This window comes from Felis catus, chromosome B1, assembly GCF_018350175.1.
Source record: "Felis catus isolate Fca126 chromosome B1, F.catus_Fca126_mat1.0, whole genome shotgun sequence".
NCBI classification, from domain to species: Eukaryota; Metazoa; Chordata; class Mammalia; order Carnivora; family Felidae; genus Felis; species Felis catus.
The window spans coordinates 164,814,939-164,838,031 of NC_058371.1; the positions used below are offsets into that span (position 1 = coordinate 164,814,939).

The window sequence follows — 23,093 nt, forward strand, 5'->3', positions numbered from 1 at the left end:
TGAATAGTGTCTGGCACTTAACAAATGCCATTTAAACGTTAGGTATTTATTATTAATGTAGAGAATTGAGGTTGAAGAGTTGTATAAAGACAGTAGTTCCAAACAGCAATCAACATATTCCTCAGTCCCAGTCAGACCCCCAATTTTTTGACGTTTATCTTTTTTTGATGTTTATTTATTTTGAGAGTGGGGAGAGGCGCAGAGAAACAGGGAAAAAGAGAATCCCAAGCAGACTCCCTGTTCAGCGCTCAGCGCAGTATATCTTACTGGAAAAGTCAGCAAAGTCATGTCATGGCTTTCAATTACTTTCCTTAATAAAATCTACTTTAGGGAGCTGTCATGAAGGTAAAAATCAGCCTCCTTCGGGACCTTACTGTAAACTATAAACTATAAAAAACTATGAGACTTATCCTTTATATCGCTATAGCAATTCAGAAGGGCGCTTGTCTGTATTCCATCCACTTTCTCTCAATACTCCCAGCTTTCCTTCCTTCCTTCCTCTACGCCCAAGTGTTTTCATTGTTTATTTCCGTCAGTGAGAATTCTCCTGCCACCTGAAAGCGCGGAGTCAAGGCTAAGGCTGGAGAATAGTCAATTACAGCCACTCTGACAGAACCCTGATACCCAACTGGGTTTAAGGTACCGTTGGGGAAGCCTTAGCATCCTCTGGAGTTGAGAGCACTTAGGGCCCGCCCACCTCCCAATCTTCCGCCCTCTCTGGGCGACGATCCCACCCAAACCCCAGAGCACGCCGGGAATTGTAGTTTCCGAAGGCTCGGTGCAAGTCAGCGCACGCGCTTTGAGCAACTCTCCCTCCCAGAAACGCTCCCGGATAAGGAAGTGGCCAGTGATGCCACGCGTTCTGCGGCAGTCGATCTGGGCTTCTGGGAGTTGTAGTCGCCCGGGGCGGGCGCCGTCGGTAAGGAGACGTAGCTTTCCTTGGGGTCCGCTACTACAGTTGGTCTCCCGCGGGAGCCGAGGGGTCAGTCTGTACTTTTATCCGCACTACGCTCCCTCTGAGGCTGAGGAGGCGCTTCCCTTCTCCCGGGCTCTCCCTCTGCGGTACTGGATGCTCCTTCCCCTGAGGTCCATTTCTCTGTCTAGTCCTCTCTCTCCCTGGTCCATCTCCTAAACCTGGGCTTAGCGGGGACTGGCCCTCCTAGTGACAGGGCCGCGACCTTCTCACACCAGGTCCTCGCCCCGCGGGGACCCTCCTCATTCTGCTCCTCTCACTGGCTTCCCCCACTGCCCCTTTCCCCGCCTCGGCACCCGCTGCGCTCACTCTCCTTCCACTTATTTTTTTCTCCCCCTTCCTCTGCAGGGATGGAAGCTTCCTGGCGCCAGGTGGCCGGTGGCCGAGGCCGAGCCCGAGGACGGGCCACTGCGGCCCCCTCTTCGGGAAATGGACTCCATCTTCGCGGCGCCGGAGGGGGGCGAGAGAAGGGGTCAGTGGGCGCTGTGGGTCCTGGCCCCAGCCCCAGAGGAGCCGCGACCCCTGCGGCTGCAGGTAGTTCGGCCGGGCGCAGCCCCGCGGGATCTGAGGCACTGCAGACCTCCGTAGCCTGTGGTGAGAAAGACTCCGTCCTCGGTTTCACCTGGATACCTATTAAGGCGCTTACTGCCCAGAACTGCCTCCCTGCCCTTGCTCTCGTTCACTGATTTTCTTCTCCTTCGAGTTTATTATTGCCCCTACATCTCAAACTCTGCAAGGAAGCTACTCATTTCGGCATTCTAGGCAGATTCCCAGCATACCTTTAATTTTAATTGACATTTATCAGCGTCTCCTCTTTGTCCGGTGTTCTTTTCTTTATTCGTTTTTGCCTACTGAATCCCTAGACCAAAAGTTGCAAACTGTGGTCCGGGGTTCTGATTTAGCCTATAGTTTGGTTTGGTTAACACAGTCCTTTAAATCTGAATTGGTTGCCAGCAGGTTTTTTGTTTTTCTTTTTAAAAATCTCATAAAAATCTGGTTAATAACTTTTCTTGTAAAATAGGGTCGTGTGGCTTCATTACCTTTGTTCATGGTAACAGTCAACTTGCAGAAATTCCGTTTAGGCACTCCATTTCACGTGGTCTCTCCTACCTTGGGGGCAGTTGTCATTTTCCACCTTTGCAAGATTGCCTTAGTTTAGTAACTTAAATGGTCTATGCCCCGTAAGCACTTGAGTTTGAGGTGTTTTCCTCAACTTTGGTTGCTATTCACAAATTTCATGTCCTTTTCCGGATGTCTGATGTGGCCGCACCTGGAATGTCAGTATCCTTCATCCACGGCTGTTTGAGTGGAGCCTGAGAACACACAGGCAACTGAATTGTCCATGCTAATGGAGGATTGCATGAAGCTAAAGGAATAATCCCCCAAATCATTTCACTTTTATGTTTGGAATTTATTTTTCAGAATATATTTTTTGAGGGGAGGAGCAAGTTAAGCTTGAGTGCTTTTTTTCCTAAGCTACTTTTTAAAAAAAAATTAAAAAAAATATTTATTTTTAAGAGAGAGAGAGAGCATGCACGCGAGCGCGCGTGAGCAGGGGAGGGGCAGAGAGAGAGGGAGACACAGAATCCCATGCAGGCTCCAGGCTCTGAGCTGTCTGCACAGACCCTGACGCCTGGCTCAAACTTGTGAACCGTGAGATCATGACCTGAGCTGAAGTCAGTTGTTTGAGCCACCCAGGTGCCCCTTTCCTGAGCTACTTTTAAAGTTATTCTCATAGCTTGCAGTTACTGAGTTTATTTTAATTCCAGTATAGTTAATAGTTAACATACAATGTTATGTTAGTTTCAGGTGTGCAATATAGTGATTCAGTTCCATACAACACCTGGTGCCCATCACAAGTGCCCTCCTTAATCCCTGTTATCTCTTTCACCCATTCCCCTATCCCCTCCCCTCTGGTAGTCCTTAGGAGTTTATGATAGTGGTGGTGGTGAAATGTGTAAGTTGGAGACCAAGAACAGTTTTGGTAATGTTTCTTGGACTTTGTGGATAGTAGAAAAGCAAGCATTCTTCACCTGTATGTATGAGATTTGACTGTAAGAAATAATATATATAGGAAGTTTGTTTTGTCACCTTTCCTTGAGAGGATCTTATGTGGATACCTTGATCGGGTTATGGACGTTTTTATTATATCTTCTAATTCAGCCTTAAAAAATGTATCCTTGGGGTGCCTGGGTGGCTCAGTCGGTTAAGCGACTGACTCTTGGTTTCAGCTCAGGTCATGATCTTGTGGTTTCATGAGTTCGAGCCCCGCACTGGGCTCCGAACAGGCAGCCTGCTTGGGATTCTCTCTCTCCCTCCCTCTCTCTGCCCCTTCCCTATGTGTGCTATCTCTGTCTCTCTTAAAATAAATAAATAAACTTATTAAAAAAATAAATTAAAAAAAGATCCTTAAGTGGTCTTTTCCCAAAATTAATGACATTTATCATCTCTCTTATTGCACATCAAGTTTTGGGTCGTATAGCTCATAGCCATTACTTTTTTCCTAATACACAAAGATTCTTATAAAGGCACTGTATACATTTCTTTCAGTTTTATTTGAAATACTGAAATAATCCCCACCTAAACTGGCTTTAAAATGTAAATTTTGATTTAATGAGGGAACAAAAGATAAAACACCATTAAGTACACATACACAACCCAGATTAAGAAAGTTTATCCTGGTAGGGGCTCATCAGTTTCAAGCATAAAGTTTAATTTTAAATTAGTGATTCATAATTTTAAATAAGTAAAATTAAAATCCTCTCAATATGGGCATTAATAAGTTCATATCAATTCAGTATGTTTGGGACTTATTTCCTAAAACTGTGGTTGTTGTCCATAAGACTTTATTAATAGTTACTTAGTGCTTAAAGAAATTTCCCCTGGTCCTTGCCCTTAAGTAGTTGGGAATACACTATGAAGTAATCTAATTCTTTTTGTGTTATTATTTAACCAAATAACAAAATGAGAAGTATAGTCAGTGATAGAATAGTGGAAGAACTGATCAATTTATTTAACATTTCTTTTTGGAATGAAGCTGTTGTAAGAACCGCATTTTCTGTATTGGCAACATTTGGGTGGATTAATGTTAAATATATATATTTTGTGACCACATTTTAATAAAGGCAAAATGTCCTTGAGCTTTCTAAGAACAGATGATAAAATAACAGGTATGCAGTGAATATTGTTTGTGCAAAATCTTCGGTGGGCTAGGTAAGGCTGGGCTGTAGTGTGGAAGAGGATTGTTTGAGAAAGCATCCATTTTAACTGATTCTGATGTGTTCCCAGTTGGCATGATTCCCACCTCTTAAAAATCACTGTGTATGATTTGTTTTTAAACATCCCATTTTTAATTTTTTAATGTCCTTATTTTGGGATTGGTTACAGTTTTTTGATACTTTTATCATATCTTTATAATTTTTTAATCGATTAGTCACTCTGTTTCTAGAACAATTTGCTGCATTTAGGATATTTAACAAAAGTGAAAGTTTTCATTGTAGTATTCTCTTTTTTTTAATATTTTATTTTTTATTTGAGAGAGAGAGTGCACGAGCATGAATTGGAGGGAGAGAGGCAGAGGGAGAGAGAATCTTAAGCGGGGTCCATGCTCAGCAAGGAGCCTGATGCAGGGCTAGATCCCATGACTCCGGGACCATGACCTAAGCCGAAATCAAGAGTGGCTTGCTCAACTGACTCAGCCACCCAAATGCCCCAATGGTGGTATTCTCTTTAGTTATATGACAAGAAACTTGAAAATACTTTTTTTGTGCATAAAGCAAAACAGAATGCTCCAAGGGTGACTTTTAAATCTGTGCTTTTAGAGATTGTTTTGAAGAAATGAAACTAATTTTTTTTCTTTTAAACAGAGCTAATGTCTCAAAGGAAATTTGAGGAAATCAAGAAGGCCAATCAAGCTGCAGCCAAAAAACTTGTTGAAGAACACTTTAGCTCTTCCTCTGAAGAAGAAGGAGATGAAGATTTTGAAGGAAAACAGGGAAAAATAGTTGCTAATACATTTACAACTTACACTACTCAGACAGGTGCTGTATGGTCTTTTAAATTTTGATTTTTTATAGTTTTTATTTAAATTCCAGTTAACATACAGTGTAATACTAGTTTTATGTGTACAATTCAGTGATTCAGCACTTATATATAAAACCCGGGACTCATCACAGCATGTGCACTCCCATCACCTATTTAGCCCGTCCCCCCCATCCATCTCCTAGTAACCATCAACTTGTTCTCTGTAGTTAAGAGTCTGTTTCTTGGTTTGCCTCTCGCTTTTATTCCCCTATGATCATTTGTTTTGTTTAGAAAATTCCACATATGAGTGAAATCATACGGTATTTGTCTTCCTCTGACTTACTTCGCTTAGCATAATACTCTCTAGCTCTATTCATGTCATTGCAAATGGCAAGGTTTCATTCATTTTTATGGCCCAGTAATATCCTATTGTATATATAAACCACAACTTCTTTATCCATTCATCAGTCACGGACATTTGGGCTCTTTCAGTAATTTGGCTATTGTAGATAGTGCTGCTGCAAATACTGGGGTGAATGTATGTCTTCGAGTTAGTATTTTTGTGTTTTTTCAGAAAATGCCTAGTAGTGCAGTTGTTGGATCATAGGGTAGTTCTATTTTTAACCTTTTGTGGAACCTCCATACTATTTTCAAGAGTGGCTGCACCAGTTTGTATCCCCACCAACAGTGTAAGAGGGGTTCCCTTTCTCCACATCCTTGCCAATACCTGTTGTTTCTTGTGTTGTTGATTTTAGCCATTCTGACAGGCGTGAGGTAATATCTCATTGTAGTTTTGATTTGTGTTTCTCTGATGGTAAGTGATGCTGAACATCTTTTTATGTGTCTGTTGGCCATCTGAATGTCTTTGGAGAAATGTCTGTTCATGTCTTCTGCCTGTTTTTTATTTATTTATTTTTATTTATTTATTTTTAATGTTTATTTTTGAGAATGAGAGAGAGCGCAAGCGGGGGAGGGGCAGAGAGAAAGAAACACAGAATCTGAAGCAGGCTCCAGGCTCTGCGCTGTCAGTACAGAGTTCAACGTGGGACTCGAACTCACAGACTGCGAGATCATGACCTGAGCTGAAGTCGAACACTCAACCGACTGAGCTACCCAGGCACCCCATCTTCTGCCTGTTTTTTAATTGGATTTTTTTTTTCTTGGTATTGAGTTTTATAAGATCTTTTTATTTTAGATACTAGGCCTTTATCAGATATGTCATTTGCAGATATCGTCTCCCATTCTCTACATTGCCTTTTAGTTTTTTCGATTGTTTCCTTTGCTGTGCTGAAGCTTTTTATTTTGATGAAGTCCCAATAGTTCATTTTTTGCTTTTGTTTCCCTGGCCTCAGGAGACATACCTAGTAGGAAGTTACTATGGCTGATGTCAAAGAAGTTACTGCCTGCTTTATCCTCTAGGATTTTTATGGTTTCCTGTCTCACATTTAGGTCTTTAATCCATTTTGAATTCATTTTTGTGTATAGTGTGAGAAAGTGGTCCAGTTTCATTCTTTTGGGTGTTGCTGTCCAGTTTTCCCAACACTATTTGGTGAAGAGACTGTCTTTTTCCCATTGGATATTCTTTCCTGCTTTGTTGAAGATTAATTGACCATATAGTTGTGGGTTCATTTCTGGATTTTCTATTCTGTTCTGTTGATCTATGTGTCTATTTTTGTGCCAGGACCATACTGTTTTGATCACTACAGCTTTGTAATATAACTTGAAGTCCAGAATTGTGATGCCTCCATCTTTGCTTTGCTTTTTTAAGGTTGCTTCAGCTATTGTGGTTCCATACAAATTTTAGGATTGTTTGTGAAAACAGAAATGTCTGCAAAAAATGCAGGTATTTTGGTATTTGGTATTTTGATAGGGATTGCTTTAAATGCACAGATTGCTTTGGGTGATATAGGCATTTTAACAATTTTTGTTCTTCCAATCCATGAGCATGGAATGTCTTTCCATTCTTTGTGTCATCTTCAACTTCTTTCCTCAGCATTTTATAGTTGTCAGAGTACAGATCTTTCACCTCTTTGGTTAGGTTTATTCCTAGTTATATTATGGTTTTTGGTGCAATTGTAAATGAGATTGATTCCTTGATTTCTTTTTGATGCTTCATTATTGGTTATAAAAATGCAGCAGATTTCTGTATGTTGGTTTTGTATCCTGTTACTTTAATGAATTCATGTATCAGTTCTAGTAGTTTTTTGGTGGAGTCTCTCAGGTTTTTGTATATAGTATCATTTTATCTGTGAAGAGTGAAAGTTTTACTTCTTCCTTGCCAGTTTGGATGCCTTTTATTCCTTTTTGTTTGATTGCTGTGGCTAGGACTTCCATTACTATGTTAAATAACATGGTGGTGGTGAGATTGTTTCGTTCCTAACCATAGAGGAAAAGCTCTCAGTTTTTCCCCATGGAGGATGATCTTAGCTGTGAGTTTTTCATATATGGCCTTTATGCTGAGGTATATTCCTTCTAAACCTACTTTGTTGAGGATTTTTATCGTATTTTGTGTTGTGTGTTGTATTTTGTCAAATGCTTTTTCTGCATCTATTGAAAGGATCAATGGTTCATATCCTTTCTTTTATTAATGTGGTGTATCATATAGATTGATTTGCAATATGGAATCACCTTTGCAGCCTAGGAATACATTCTTCTTGGTCAGGGTGAATGATTCTAATGTAATGTTGGGTTTGGTTTGCTAGTATTTTATTGAGAATTTTTGCATCCATATTTATCAGGGATAACTGGCCTGTAGTTTTTTTTTTTTTTTAGTGGAGTCTTTATCTGGTTTTGGTATCAGAGTAATGCTGACCTCAGAGTATGAATTTGGAAGTTTTCCTTCCTTTTCTATTTTTGAAATAGTTTGAGAAGAATAGGTATTAACTCTTCATTAGATACTGGTAAAATTTGCCTGTGGACTTTTGTTTCTTGGGAGATTTTTTATTACCGTTGAATTTCTTTGCTGGTTATCTGTCTGTTCAAGTTTTCTATTCCTGTTTCAGTTTTGGTAGTTTATATGTTTCTAGGAATTTATCCATTTCTTCCAGATTGTCCAATTTGTTGGCATATAGTTTTTCATAATATTCTGCTATAATTTTTGCATTTCTGTGGTTTTGGCTGAGATCTCCTCTCCTCATTTATGATTTTATTTATTTGGGTCCTTTCTCTTTTTGATATGTCTGGCTTGAGGTTTATCAATTTTATTATTTTTTTTTCAAGGAACCAGCTCCTTCTTTCATTGATCTGTTATATTACTTTTTTAGTTTTTATCACTTATTTCTGCTCCAACCTCTCTTATTTCCTGTCTTTTGCTGGCTTTTGGCTTTGTTCTTTTTCTAGCTCCTTTAGATATAAAGTTAGGTTGTTTATTTGAGATTTTCCTTATGGTGGGCTTGTATTGCTATATACTTCCATCTTAGCACTACTTTTGCTGCATCCCAAAGGTTTTGGACCAATGTGTTTTCATTTTCCTTTGTTTCCACATATATTCTTTATTTCTTCTTTAATTTCCTGGTTGACTCATTCATTCTTTAGTAGGATGTTCTTTAACCTCCATGTATCTGTGGTCTTTCCAGATTTTTTCTTGCGGTTGATTTCAAGTTTCTTATCATTGTGGTCAGAAAATATGCATGGCATGATCTCAGCCTTTTTGTGCTTGTTGAGGCTTGATTTGTGACCTAGTATACGATCTGTCCGAAGCGCACTTGAAAAGAATGTGTATTCTGCTGTTTTAGGGTAGAATGTTCTGAATATATCTGTTAAGTCCATTTGGTCTGTGTGTCATTCAAAGCCATTGTTTTCTTGTTGATTTTCTGTTAGATGATCTGTTCATTGATGTATGTGGGATGTTAAAGTCCCCTCATATTACTGTATTATTATCAATGGGTTCCTTTATATTTGCTACCATTTTATATATTTGGGTGCTTCCACATGTTGGGTGCATAAATATTTACAATTGGTAGATCTTCTTGTTGAATTGTCCTTTTTATTATGAAACAGTGCCATTTTCATGTCTTGTTATAGTCTTTGGTTTAAAGTGTAGTTTTTCCAATGTAAGTATTGCTACTGTGACTTTCTTTTGATTTCTATTTGCATGATAGATGTTTCTCCACCTCTTGCTGTCAATCTGCAGGTGTCTTTAGGTCTAAAATGAGTCTCTTGTAGGCAGCATATAGATGAGTCTTGTTTTTTTAATCCATTTTGATACTCTGTGTCTTTTGATTGGCACATTTAGTGCATTTATATTCAGAGTAATTATTGATATGTATTTAGTCCCATTTTATTATTTGTTTTGTCATTGTTTCTGGAGATTTTCTCTGATCCTTTCTTGTCTTTGTCACTTTTGGTCTTTCCGTTTCACTCAAAGAGTCCTCTTTAATATTTCTTGCAGGGCTGGTTTTATGGTCAAGAACTCCTTTAGTTTTTGTTTGTCTGGGAAACTCTTTATCTTTTCCTTCCATTCTGATAGCCTTGCTGGATAGAGTATTCATGGCTGCAGATTTTTGCCATTCAGCACTTTGAGTATATCATGCGACTCCCTTCTGGCTTGCCAAATTTCAGTTAAGAAATCTGCAGCTAGCCGTATAGGTCTTCCCTTGTAAGTTAAGGACTTCTTTTCCTGCTTTTAAGATTTTTTTCTTTATCACTGTATTTTGCAAATTTGGCCTGCTTTTGATGATTTTGATGGGAGTTCTTTCTGCCTCCGGGATCTGGATGGGTGTTTTTTTCTCCAGATTAGGAAAGGTTTCAGCTATGATTTCCTCAAATAAATTTTCTGCCCCCTGTTCTCTCTCTTCTTCTTCTGGGACTCCTTTAATATGAATGTTATTACATCTGATGGAGGCACTGAGTTCCCTCAGTCTTATCTCGTGATCCATAATTCTTCTTTTTGTTCAGCTTCATTATTTCCATTATATTGGCTTCTATGTCATTTATTCATTGCTCTGCTTCTTCCAGCCTTGTGTTCATTGTATTAAGCCTGTTACCAATCTCAGTTATTATATTTTTAATTTCTGACTGACTCTTTTTTTAACTCTTTCATCCCTGCAGTAAGGGTCTCCCTGATGTCTCCCATTCTTTTCTCAAGCCCAGTGATTATCCTTACGATTGTTGCTTTAAATTCTCCATCAGGCATGTTACACATATCTGTTTCGCTTAGATCTCTGGCTGTGACTTTATCTTGTTCTTTCATTTGGGATGAATTCCAACATCTTGGCATTCTAAGTCTCTGCCTTCTTTGTGTTAGAAAAGGCTGTGTGTTTCTTGCTTCTGAGAGTAATGGCTTTATGAAGAAGAGGTCATGTAAGTATCCAGGGCCTGGTACCTCAGGGAGTGTCTCTGGTGTGTGCCGCCTGCACCCTGCTATTGTGGTTTGGTTGCTCTATTCTTCAGGCCAGTCATCTACAGAGGCTGTCCTTGCCTGCAGTGGACAGTATTTGGACCTTAGCCAGAATGTGGTAAGTTCTAACTAGGTGTGCTCTGGTCTGCTTGTTAAGTGAGATCTGATACTACTTCCACTAGACTGAAGCTCTGAGAACTCTGGTTAGGAGATGTGGTATGGGCGGGGTTTCTTCTGGTCTTCTGGGGGAAGGAGCCTGCTGTGCTAGGACTGAAGCCAGCTTGCCTGCAGTCCTGCCAGAGCATAAAGGTGTGGGACTTTGTATAAGCAGGTTAGGCAGTCAGTGTTGGTGCTGCGCTGCTTTACCACAGGTGGCTCTGTGTTTATACTGGGGGGTGGGGGAGGGAAATGGCATGAGCTGCTCCTTTGTCCCTAGGGAGACGTCTCTGAACACTGCCTCTCAGGCATACACTCCAGGAGGAGTGAATAATCTTCTCTTTGTGTGCCCCAGGTGTTTTTCAGATCACTGTTTCCATGCTGCCTGACCCCAAGCCGTTTGCCTGCCTTCTCTCCGAGAACAGTGCAGTGCTGTCAGGGCTCTGTGCCAGCCAAGCCCTATGACCTTTAAAACTCTAGTGTTTAATCCCTACTGGTTACAAGAACTCATGAAGATCAGCCCTTCTTGTTTTCCCAGCCAGTGGTTTTGGGGACAGTTCTAGTGCATTCTGCTATGTGCTCCTCTCCCTTGACTTTCTCTGGGACCAGGGCTCCCTCCCCTCCTCAGTACTTGTGATCCGTTTCTCCCCTAAACCATGTCTCCGCACTGCCTATTCTTTAGTGTGGCTTCTTCTTTCCCTTTAATTATGGAATTTGTTTTGTCAGTCTTCAGGTTGATTTCTTGGGTATTTAGAAGATTTGATAGTATCTAGTCACGTTTGAGGGAAGAGACGAGCCTAGGGTACTCTGTCGCTGTCTTAGTTCACCCTAAATTGACTTTTTTGACATCAATGAAAATATATTTCTGATGTTTATACGTTAAAAAATGTTTTTAATTTTTATTTTAGAGAGAGAGAGACACACAGAGTATGAGTTCGGGAGGGGCAGGCAGAGGGGGAGACGCAGAATCCAAAGCAGGCTCTAGGCTATGAGCTGTCAGCACAGAGTCCCATGCGGGGCTCGAATTCAGGCGCTGTGAGATCATGACCTGAGCCGAAGTCAGAGGCTCAACACTGAGCCATCCAAGCACTCTATATTTCTGACTTTCAAAAAACTAGTCTATATGGAATAGTTGTTGCATTTTAATTTTTTTTCTTTTTTTTAACGTTTCCTTTATTTTTGAGATAGGGAGAGACAGAGCATGAACAGGGGAGGGTCAGAGAGAGGGAGACACAGAATCTGAAACAGGCTCCAGGCCCTGAGCTGTCAGCACAGAGCCCAACGTGGGGCTCGAACCCACGGACCGAGAGATCATGACCTGAGCCGAAGTTGGCCGCTCAACCGACTGAGCCACCTAGGCGCCCCAGTTGTTGCCTTTTAAGAATGAGCATTTTGTATCATTTTGTGCATTTTATTATTTGAGTTACATGTTCTAGAACACTAATCTTTCCATAGAGCAAATAGAATGGCAGTGTCCCTTATAGGCTTAGAAGTTCTCCTGTATGTGTAATTGGCAGTTCATTAGATTCTGGAGGGGGATGTCAAAGTTCTCTGAAATGCATGGGATCAAGTTGTCCCCAGTTATGATTTGGTTGGGCTGGAGTACTTTATTCCCTTAAATCTATTCTTCATTTTTCTGTTTTTCATTGTGTTAAATGTGTTTTGAAGTCAATTTCATTTCTTGACTTTATTCCTTTATATCTTAAAAAACTGATTTTATACTTTTCTTAGAGCTAAGTCTTCTCGTATTTGATGTGTACAGTCACATTAAATGTTGTATGTATCTGGTTTACCCTCTTTAAAAAAAAAATGTTTGTTTAGTTTGAGAGGGACCACAAATGGAGGAGGGACAGAGAGAGAGAGAGAATGAGAGAGAGAGAGAGAGAGATTGAGAATCCTCAGCAGACTCTGTGCTGTCAGTGCCGAGCCCGTCTCAGGGCTCAGTCCCATGAATTGTGAGATGACCTGAGCCAAAATCAAGATTCAGAAGCTTAAGTTCAAGTCCTGCATCAGGCTCTCTGCTGTCAGCACAGAGACCGTTTTGATCCTCTGTCTCCCTCTCTCTCTGCCCCTCCCCTGCTCACGTGCTCTCTCTCTCTCTGTCTCTCAGAAATAAATAAAAACATTTTTAAAAAGAGAAAAAAAGAGTCAGAAGTTTAACCAACTGAGCTGCCCAGGCACCCCCTGGGTTACTCTTAATACCACATTTGTTTATGAGAGAAGAGGGCCTGTGTGTGCTGTGTGTGCTGCTCTGAAGGATTCGGTACTAAGCATAAAAACAGATTATTTTAAATTTAAGTGCTTTAACATTTTATACTTAAAGACATTATTGGAAAGATGCTTGCATGTGTTACCAACATTAGTCAGTCACCTGAGTGTTCGATGGCATCATGAGGGCACATATTGTCAGGTAGATTTTACCCTGTTAAAGAATTGAGATCAGGAAGCTTCTTTAAAGTCTGGCTCAGCCAATGTAGGTTGATAAAGTGTGACCTTTATCAACTGGCTCAGCCAGGTTAGTTGATGAAGAGGTAATTTGAGTTTAGTAAGTTTCTTTCTTCTGGAGGACATTATAGGAAGCAACCTTAAGAAGTTTCCTGCCTTAAGACCTTACTTAAAATAGTCTAGATAGAGAGAAGTTTTATTTTAAATAGAAAATTCAGTACTTTAACTCAGTATTTCTTTGTAGTGTTGAAAAAACATTTTTTATGTATAAGTTACTAATTTTTGGTCTGGCTTTCGTCTTAAAGTGTTAAGGCAATTTTTCTTACATCGTTTTTTGTCAAATCCATAAATATTTTGATTCTTGTTCCTTTGTGTTCTCTACCTATATCAAAGGAGGGAAATCTTACTACTTGATTTAAGAACAATAAATGTTAGAGTAATGAGGTGTTTCCCATCTCACTTTAGTGAATTAAATGGCAGAACTTTGCCAAAGAAGTTCATTCTTTTTGTCTGAGTCCTGCCTTTGTATTTTCATGACGCTTCTCTCAAATTTCAGAGTTGCATGGTCACCTTCCCGATGGATGTCTCTATCTTGTTGACCCATGGACATACTGAACATCTGTTGAAAGATAACTTATTTCTTCTCTTGTTTTGTTTACTTCAACACCAGAATTTTTTCACCCAAGCCAGAAATCTGGGCACAGTGATGGCATAGACATAATATGAGTGTGTCTCATCCAGTACCATTCCTCCCCTCTGCCCATGTCAGACATCTCATCAAACACAGCACCCTTTCCTTTGAATGTTGGCATGAATGTTGGCGTTTAAAAGCAGCACAATCTAATTGTCACCAAGCCCTGCTGAGTTTTACTTCCTATATTTCTCAACTCCACCCTTTTTCTCCCCACATGCCATAATTGCCTAATTCAGTCCCCTACAGCTGTTTAATATGTGGATTAAATCTGTATAACTCTATGAGATAGATACTACTATTGCTATCATTACTGTTTTAAAGATGAGAAAACAGACAGAAACAGGTAAGTTGTTGAAAGTCATTTTTTGCTTTATCTGCTGCAACTGCCTCTTAACTGGTACTTGAGGCTTCTGGTCTTGGCCTTCTTAGACTCCTCTTTCTTCTGTTGCCAGAGTGATCTTTTTAAAATGCATGACTTCATGGGGCGCCTGGGTGGCGCAGTCGGTTAAGCGTCCAACTTCAGCCAGGTCACGATCTCGCGGTCTGTGAGTTCGAGCCCTGCGTCGGGCTCTGGGCTGATGGCTCAGAGCCTGGAGCCTGTTTCCGATTCTGTGTCTCCCTCTTTCTCTGCCCCTCGCCCGTTCATGCTCTGTCTCTCTCTGTCCCAAAAATAAATAATAAACGTTGAAAAAAATAAATAAATAAAATGCATGACTTCAAATGCCAGGCTATCCACTATGACATCTTGGACAGTATACCTAATCCCACGGCCAAACTTCAATACACTTTTCAAAGAAATCTTAAATAAATTTTATAAATACAAGGTTGGACTTTATTTTGTTAAAACCTGTTCCATCATGTTCTCAAATTCTGTTTTACATGTGAGCTGTTAAATTAGGTGAAATTTAAAATGTTTTACAGTTGGGGCGCCTGGGTGTCTCATTTGGTTGAGCGTCTGACTTCAGCTCAGGTCATGATCTCGCGGTTTGTGGGTTCAAGCCCCGCATCGGGCTCTGCGCTGACAGCTCAGAGCCTGAAGTCTGCTTTGGATTCTGTGTGTCTCTCTCTCTCTGCCCCTCTCCACTTGTGCGCACGTGCTCACTTGCTCTCTCAAAAATAAATAAACATTAAAAAAAATAATAAAATGTTTTACAGTTGACCCTTGAACAACATGGGCTTGAGCTGTGGGTCCAATTATATATGTTTTTTTTAAAAATAAATTTATGTACAGTATTGTAAATGCATTTTCTCTTCCTTGTGATTTTGTTAATAACATTTCCTATTTTCTAACTTGAGAATACAGCCTGTATTCTCAACATATGAAATATGTGTTAATTGATTATGTTATCAGTAAGGCTTCTGGTCAGCAGTTGGCTACTAGTAGTTAAGTTCTAGGGAGTCACAAGCTATATACCCAGATTTTTGACTGCATGGTTGTTCAGGGGTCAGCTGTCCATTTGTTAAAGCCAACTATGTTGAAAAGCAAAGGAAGCTCACAGAATATGATCATTAAGTCTGCCTTTAAGGATACTCTTTAAACTTCAATGTTTATTTAAAATAAAGCAATTGTCTTTAATAATTTTATAATTTATAGTTATGGGAGTGAATTTATATATATTTTGTTTAATATTCTAAATTATATTTGTTTATAGAGCAAGTTAGCAAGGTAGAGCAAGTTTTTGTAAAGTGCTGTGTTTACTTGGGTGATTTCAGAAAGTAAAGAATTAGCCACGTGTCCTTTTTATTTGACTTTTCTCTTTGGTGACTTAAGTTTTGGTTTGAACCATTGTATTGCCGTGATAGTTTATGCCATTTGTCTACTTTTCTTCGAGATTCAGTTAACCTCTATTGAGGAATCTTTATTGTACCAAGGGCATGTAGTTTTATTTCTCTTACACTAAAGCGACTCAGATTATTAGAGATCGTATGCTTTGAGGTAGCTTTTCAGCCTGTTACTTCTTGGATCTCTTGTAGTAACATTTAGAGGCAGCATAGCATAGTGGTCAAGTAAGGCTCACGTTTAGTCAGACTGAAGTTACTTAATTGTTCTCACATCAGTTTTCTCATCTGTAAAATGAAGATAAAAATAGCTTATTTAATCCTACTAAAATACAAATAGTATAGTGCCTATCAAATAAATGCTCAATAATTGCTTACAGAAAATACAGTTTGGTAGTATTTTCTAAGAAGTTCATGTTCCCCTTTTAAGTAAAGTTGTGAACATAATTTAATGAAACAAGGTTATCATAGTGTAACGACCTTGGGATCACTTCATTTAACACGTTTTATTAAGAATACACTGTGTCTCAGCACACACACTTATATTTAGGCTAAATGGCTCTGCTGAGCTTTGACTTTCCAGCTTCTTTCACTTTGCTTTTAGGTATGCTTTTCCTTAGTTACTGGACATCTTGGAGCTCTTGCCTATGGCTCTGCCCCCACCAAATTTGCTAAGGACGGTAATAGCAGTAAAAGCAAGTATGTTCTGAGAGGGCGGATGTACTGTTTTTAAATCAAGTACATAAGATTTAATGCATGTACTTTGTGACCTTTTGGCAGCTCATTGGTTGCTTTTTTTTTTTTTTAACTTCTCATTTTTCAACTGTATTTCAAGCAATTGATATGGCTTCAGTCCTCAATGTGATGCTATTAGTGAGTTTGTTATTTTCAGATGTTGCTTAACATGAAATTTTCAATTTTTAAATTTCAAGATGGAGATATGCGCGAATTAGAGAGAACCAAACAGTACGTACATGAAGCTTTCCAAGCAGGGGCCATGACTTGCTTAATTTGTATTGCTTCAGTGAAGAGAAACCAAGCAGTAAGTTTTTCTCTTTACCTATATTAACGTATCTTCCCAAAATATCTTATTTTGCGTTTATAGTTATTTATTATTTTATTTTATTTATTATTATTCTTTTGCTTATTTTTGTTAAAAAATGCTTCATTTGTGATTTTTGTTTATGAATTGATTTTCATTTTGTGAATCTAAATTTGAAAAAATTACCTCTAAAGGAGCATCCAGTATTTTTAGCACTCTTAATAAGTGAAGCAAGTATCTTCAGTTTTAATGTACATCTCAGTTTGATAAAGCATAGCATCTGTACTTTAGAGATTCCCATAAATACTAAAATGTTAAAATGCACTGTGTTTCACTACTTTCAGCAGGGTTGAAAAAAAAAAGGTAGATATGGTCCTTGCCTTCAAGGAAGTAGAGCCTGTAGTGAGCTTCTCTTGTGTTGAAGACACTGTAGAAAATGGCTAGGGTCACTGGGGAGAGATGGAGTCAGATAAAACTCATGGACTTAGAGGTGCTGCTATGGTCTAATGGTGAAGTTATCCATAAATAAATAAGGGCATAAATTAAAAGGGCATTAAAGAAGCAGTTAAGGGGAAGTAATGACTGAATATGGTAGACTCAGTGTTTAGATTCAGATTAATCTGCTGTTACAGCAGTATTACCTAGACACAGAAAATCAGGCCAGACTAATTGAGTTGGTTGTGTAGAGTGAATCAGAAATTTAACATGCATTGGATAGGATAGATATAGATGGCATGTGCCTTTGGTGTCACATCTGGTGACTTACTCTGATCTCAAGTGCGGTGGGTGAATAGTTTTTCCGCATATGGTTATAGTCCCACCTTAAACACTTGCTGTGTATGTAGATTTATTTTTTTTTAACCTTAGTCCTTTCTTCTTGGGAACTGACTCAGGTAGTACACAGGAATTGTGCACAAGCACAGGGGAGTTAATGCCCCTTGGGGCAACATTCTTCCACATGGAATTAATTGGTGGATGAATGTCCCAACATCCTCTGCTAGAGGTTGGGGCCTGGGTAATTGAGATGTGTTTTACATGGTTCTCCACAGGGTCCCTAACAGGACTGAACTTTGGCCCTTAGTGCTAATCAGCTCAACAACTTACTATTTATTAACATTTCCTCTTCCCCACCTTGTCCCCTCATTGCTGCATACCAGTTCTTTATTCAGGCACTGCTTTAGGGCTAACTCAAACTAAGAAATTGCCTTATTTTTTAATTCTATTGCAGTTTATGCATTATGCTACTTGTCTGATTGTATTGAATAGTTGCCAAATGTTAAAATGAAAGCAGAATAGGGGCGCCTGGGTGGCGCAGTCGGTTAAGCGTCCGACTTCAGCCAGGTCACGATCTCGCGGTCCGTGAGTTCGAGCCCCGCGTCGGGCTCTGGGCTGATGGCTCAGAGCCTGGAGCCTGTTTCCGATTCTGTGTCTCCCTCTCTCTCTGCCCCTCCCCCGTTCATGCTCTGTCTCTCTCTGTCCCAAAAATAAATAAACGTTGAAAAAAAAAATTTTTTTTTTAAATGAAAGCAGAATTGATTTTTGTCATTGAAATGTTGGCAGGTTTTAAAAATTAAACTACTTTACTATTCTTCAAGTTTTAGTGTATATATATATATGTGTGTGTGTATATATATATATATATATATATATACTTTAGTGTATATATATACCTTAGTGTATATATATATATATATATATATATATATACACATATATATATATATTTAAGTTTTTTGCTCACTTAATTTTTGGAATTTAACATTAAATGCTAGGTTACGAGATTTTACATAACAAAGGGGCTATGTAGAGAATATATGTACATATTATATTTCAGGATTCCTTGGTGGCATTATTTATGATTGGAAATACCTAAATGTCTAAAAAGAAATCGGTTAAATAAATGGCAATATATAAATCTACACGATACACTGTATAGCTGTAAATATCATGTATGAACATATTTAATAACAGTAAATGCTTATACATATCATTACAGCATAACCTTATTTTTAGAAAAGTTTGTAATATATACCAAAAGCATTGGAGATCATTCAGAATGTTAGTAGTAGTTATTTCTAGCTAAATGAATCGGGGTAATGAATCGGGGTAAAAACACTTTTTATTCAAAGTGTTTTACGCTTAAATAAATAGTTATGAAGAACATTTCTTCTATTAGAATGGAAGGAAAAATTTTTTTCCTTTATACTTTGGTAGCCCTTCAAAATAAATTAATGGGATGCTCATTTTAAAGTATTGCGGAATTATCAAAGAAAATCATGGCATGCGTGTTAATTTCTGATACCTTTTTCTTAGGTTTGGAGCTGTTCAGGATGTTTCTGTATATTTCACATGCCCTGTATCCAGAAGTGGGCTAAAGATAGCCAGTTTCTAGTATCTTCTCCTTTGACAGATGACGATTTTGGAAAAAGAGATTATCCTTGGCCATGGTAACTTTTTGCTAATTTAGTTGGAACAGTAAGTTGTAAAATAAATGAAAATTGTAGCTCAAAAGTTGCTTTATTGGCAGTTTCAGGATCCATGTTGGGTTTTCAATTAGTCATTTGGTTTGTGAAGTTAAGGAACTTTGGTAATGGCTTTTTCTTTCTTTTTCTTTCTTTCTTTTTTTTTTTTTTTAATTTGTGTAACTACTTGTTCCTTTCAAAAACTAATAAAGCGTTCAGACTTTTTCTTCTACAAAACGACTCCTTAATTATCCTTTTTAAAGAACTTTCATTTCTTTAAAATTCTATAGGACTAGAATCCTTCATAATTCTGGTACTTCTTTTCTGGAGTTACTGTTAGTATACATTAATTAGTATCACCTTGTAGAAGACTGTCATCTAATGTATTTTGATCATAGCCTTCCCGGGTTTATCTCTGAAATCTCTCAAACTGCAGGTGTATGTTATCCAGCCTTACCAGTTTCTCCACATTTATTTATTAGTATGCTTATTGTTGATGAGTATTTGTGAACTTCTGTTACATTTCCAGAAAGAATTGGGGTGTGGAGAATTTATATCTCTGCTAAATAAAGATAATAAAAAAATAATCCATACTGGCAGCTCAGAGGGTAGATTTACTGTCAGGGTAATGAAGCATAAACTTTAGGGATTCTGTGTTCATATAAATATTCACTTTTGTAACTTATATTTGTAATTTTATGTTCTTTTTTTTAACAGAGGCGCCCAAATTGTGTAAGATTCAGACCTCAGAAAATCTGGATCCATATTGGACCTCCCCTTTTTACTACAAATACTGATACATTTGTAAAATTGTGGTAGTGTAGTTTTTAAAAAACATTTAGACACGCTAGTTACTTTAAAAATAATTCTCGGGGCGCCTGGGTGGCTCAGTCGGTTAAGCGTCCGACTTCAGCTCAGGTCACGATCTCGCGGTCCGTGAGTTCGAGCCCCGCGTCGGGCTCTGGGCTGATGGCTCAGAGCCTGGAGCCTGCTTCCGATTCTGTGTCTCCGTCTCTCTCTGACCCTCCCCCGTTCATGCTCTCTCTGTCTCAAAAATAAATAAACGTTAATAAAAAAAAATAATAATTCTCAGCATTCTGTGAGGGTTTATATTCCCATGTTAATAATGGGGATATTGAAGTTGTTAAAGCAAATTGATATGTTCAGCCTTCTCTTACTCTTAAGTGGTGAAGCCAGCATTTGAAACCTAGGATTTCTGACTTCTAAATTCAGTGCTTTCTCTATTCTACGGAGTTCTCGCTTGTAGTACTACTTTTAGAGATATTATTTGTTTTCTCTTCAATGAATATTAGCTTCTCTGAAACATTTTAAAATTTCGGTCTATGTTTTGCTACTCCATCTTATTTATTTGTGGGAGAATTTCAGTGTTCAATAGGTACAGAATTGAACTAGATACTCTGGCTTAGTTTTAGAGATCTAAACTTTGTGTATACTTTTTATCACCCTTGCCCTTCTCACTTCTTTTTTAAGAGGTCATTTTGCCACAGTGCTGGGAAGTAACCAGTTAAGAGATGAATGAACTGCTACTCTTCACTTAAATCTAAAAGGAACAAAAAATTGAATCAACCGTGTAGTAGTAATCTTGCATTCTGTACTTCACCTTTCTTAAGAAGGAAAATCAATGACTAGTCTGGATTTTGTTTAATCCTCATCAAGATGGAGCTAGAACTTGATAAAAATATTAATGGTTTTAAATTGGTTGTTTTTGTGGAATTCAAACATTTAAAATATATGTTTCTACTAAGATATTGCTTGTTTATAAATAAGATATGGCCTAATTACATTTCATTATTGCATGCCATTATTTTAAATAACACATGCATTTGCACATAATATGCTTATCTCTCCCAGTCTCTTGGAGCAATTCAGCCTCACTGTTGGACAGGCAGTATTAGGGTTTTGTGAGTTGCGTTTTAGTCATCCATATCTAGCCTTATTTAAAGTACACATCCCCCTCCACACTAGCTTAGAGGAATGTAGCCATTTGTCCTTTAGTAAAGGAAAATTATAACTCTTCCAGCAAAATTCTAGAGGAGCGTCTAAATGAATGTTTAGATGAGACATGGTATTTTGTTTTTGACTTTTGATTACAAGAACAAATATCTGTCATTATTCTGAATATTTTTGTGAAAAAATATTATTTTGGAAACAGAACATGTTCTCAGGACAACGAGAATATATATGATACAAGAGAAAGTGATGACATGACTTTTTCCAGTATAGTGTACTAACTGTACTCATTTGTCTGCAGGATAGTAAGGGTTAGAGCATCTTTTTTGAATGGAGTGATCTATGATCTACAGGTGAATTTGATAGAGCTTAAGGTTAACAGTGCTTTTTAAAAATCTTACTAGGTAAGAATCTGCTTTAACAGAGGATATGAGACAATATTTGAACTTTCTTTGAAGCACATTTGGAATATCTACTTTGTATTAGATGTAGAAACATTCTTTCTTTCAAGGATTTTCCCCTTTAATTGTGGATTTTAGGCAGGTTTCTTGCTGCTGCATTGCCTGCCTATAATCTGGTTTCTCTCTTCTGTTCACAGTTGCCAGTATATTTTACTTATTTGCACATCACCCAACCAAACTTTTAAAACATTGAGCTTTATAAAAATTAGAGTGAATACGTCAGGAATAAAGTTCATCTGCTTAGTAGAAAGCTAATGTGCCTTTCTTTTTGTAGCTTCATTCTAACTGTGTTTCATATAGCACCAGCTAGTCACATGTGGTTATTTAAATTTTGAAAAATTATGAAAATTTCTGTTTCTTCCTTAATTGTATGTATCAGCCACATTTTAAGTGCTCATTGGTCATATGTGGCTAATGTCTACTGTCCTGGACATGGCAGGTAGTAGAACAGTTCCATCATCTCAAGAAATCATATCGGACAGAGCTGTTCTAGATTGTTGAAAACGGCTTTTGTAAAATCTTATTTCATACTAACATAAAGATGGAGTGGGTGGTACATTAACATAAAATTGAGTATATTATACTCAGTGTATTTATATTCCTTTCCCTCGTGTCACTTTTAAAAAATGAAATTCATTTCATAATTTTATTATTTTTTTGTAGTCCAAAATGTAGATTTGAATACAAGCGATCTGACACACCTAGTAGGTACTACTGCTACTGTGGAAAAGTAGAAGATCCACCTTTGGATCCATGGCTCGTGCCTCATTCATGTGGCCAAGTATGTGAGAGAGAATTTAAACCTCCTTGTGGCCATAAGTGTTTGCTCCTCTGTCATCCAGGTGAGCTATATATTACATTTCTGATTATTCGTGGGTGGTTATTTCTTATGTTGAGGCAAAAAAAAAAAAAATTGTGAAGGTTTAATTCCGAGCTTACATGTACGTAAGAAGGTATCAGAAGGGAGTGGTTTTTAAGGTATCACTAAAGACAGTTTTACAAATTACTGGTAGGTGTAGGAATTGAAAGTTTTAAATTTTGACTTACGATTTTGTTTTTCCTTTCATTGGATTCTAGGTCCCTGCCCTCCTTGTCCAAAGATGGTCACAACTACTTGTTACTGTAAGAAAGCAAAACCGATCCCTCGTAGGTGCAGTGCCAAAGAATGGTCCTGTCAGCTTCCGTGTGGGCGCAAGTTGCTTTGTGGACAACATAAATGTGAAAGTTCTTGTCATGCAGGTAAAAGGTCATACCTCTAAGGTGTTTTGACTTTTTAGGTAAAAATCAAAGCAGCGTTGGGGCACCTGGGTGGCTCAGTTGATTAACGTGTCCGACTTCGGCTCAGGTCATGAGCTTGCGGTCTGTGAGTCGAGCCCTGCATCAGGCGCCATGCTGACAGCTCAGAGCCTGGAGTCTGCTTCAGATTCTGTGTCTCCCTCTCTCTCTGCCCCTCCCCTGCTGTGCTCTTTGTCTCTCTCTCTTTCAAAAATAAATAAACATTAAAATTTTTTTTTAAATCAAAGCAGTGTTTATTGTTTTTATAACGTTTCTATGCTAATTTATCATTGTGGCTTTAGGAAATTGTCCTCCCTGTCCACGAGTCAGTAGACAAAAGTGTGTCTGTGGGAAACAAGCCGCTGAAAGAAGCTGTGCCAGTCCACTGTGGCACTGTGATCAAGTAAGTGCATGTGCATTTGAAGGGCTGGGAAGTAAAGACTGCAGAGAACATAAGCAGTTAGAGGTGCTAAT

At 38.4% G+C, this 23,093-nt stretch overlaps 1 protein-coding gene across 5 annotated transcripts in view; it reads left to right on the forward strand.

Moving 5' to 3' along the window:
• The first annotated feature begins 779 nt into the window (after positions 1 to 779).
• Positions 780 to 23,093, forward strand: part of NFXL1 (nuclear transcription factor, X-box binding like 1) — a 73,600-nt gene continuing 51,286 nt past the window's right edge. The window contains exons 1-8 of one of the 5 annotated variants that reach the window (XM_019829540.3): positions 780 to 919; positions 1,322 to 1,567; positions 4,840 to 5,013; positions 16,341 to 16,450; positions 18,764 to 18,897; positions 22,008 to 22,186; positions 22,422 to 22,583; positions 22,922 to 23,022. In XM_019829540.3, coding sequence (XP_019685099.2) covers positions 1,324 to 1,567; positions 4,840 to 5,013; positions 16,341 to 16,450; positions 18,764 to 18,897; positions 22,008 to 22,186; positions 22,422 to 22,583; positions 22,922 to 23,022 — 1,104 coding nt within the window. In that variant the 5' untranslated portion in view covers positions 780 to 919; positions 1,322 to 1,323. Of the gene's footprint in view, positions 1,087 to 1,321; positions 1,568 to 4,839; positions 5,014 to 16,340; positions 16,451 to 18,763; positions 18,898 to 22,007; positions 22,187 to 22,421; positions 22,584 to 22,921; positions 23,023 to 23,093 lie in introns of all 5 variants that reach the window. The other 4 variants (XM_045056407.1, XM_003985399.5, XM_019829539.3 and 1 more) reach the window with 4 other exon arrangements.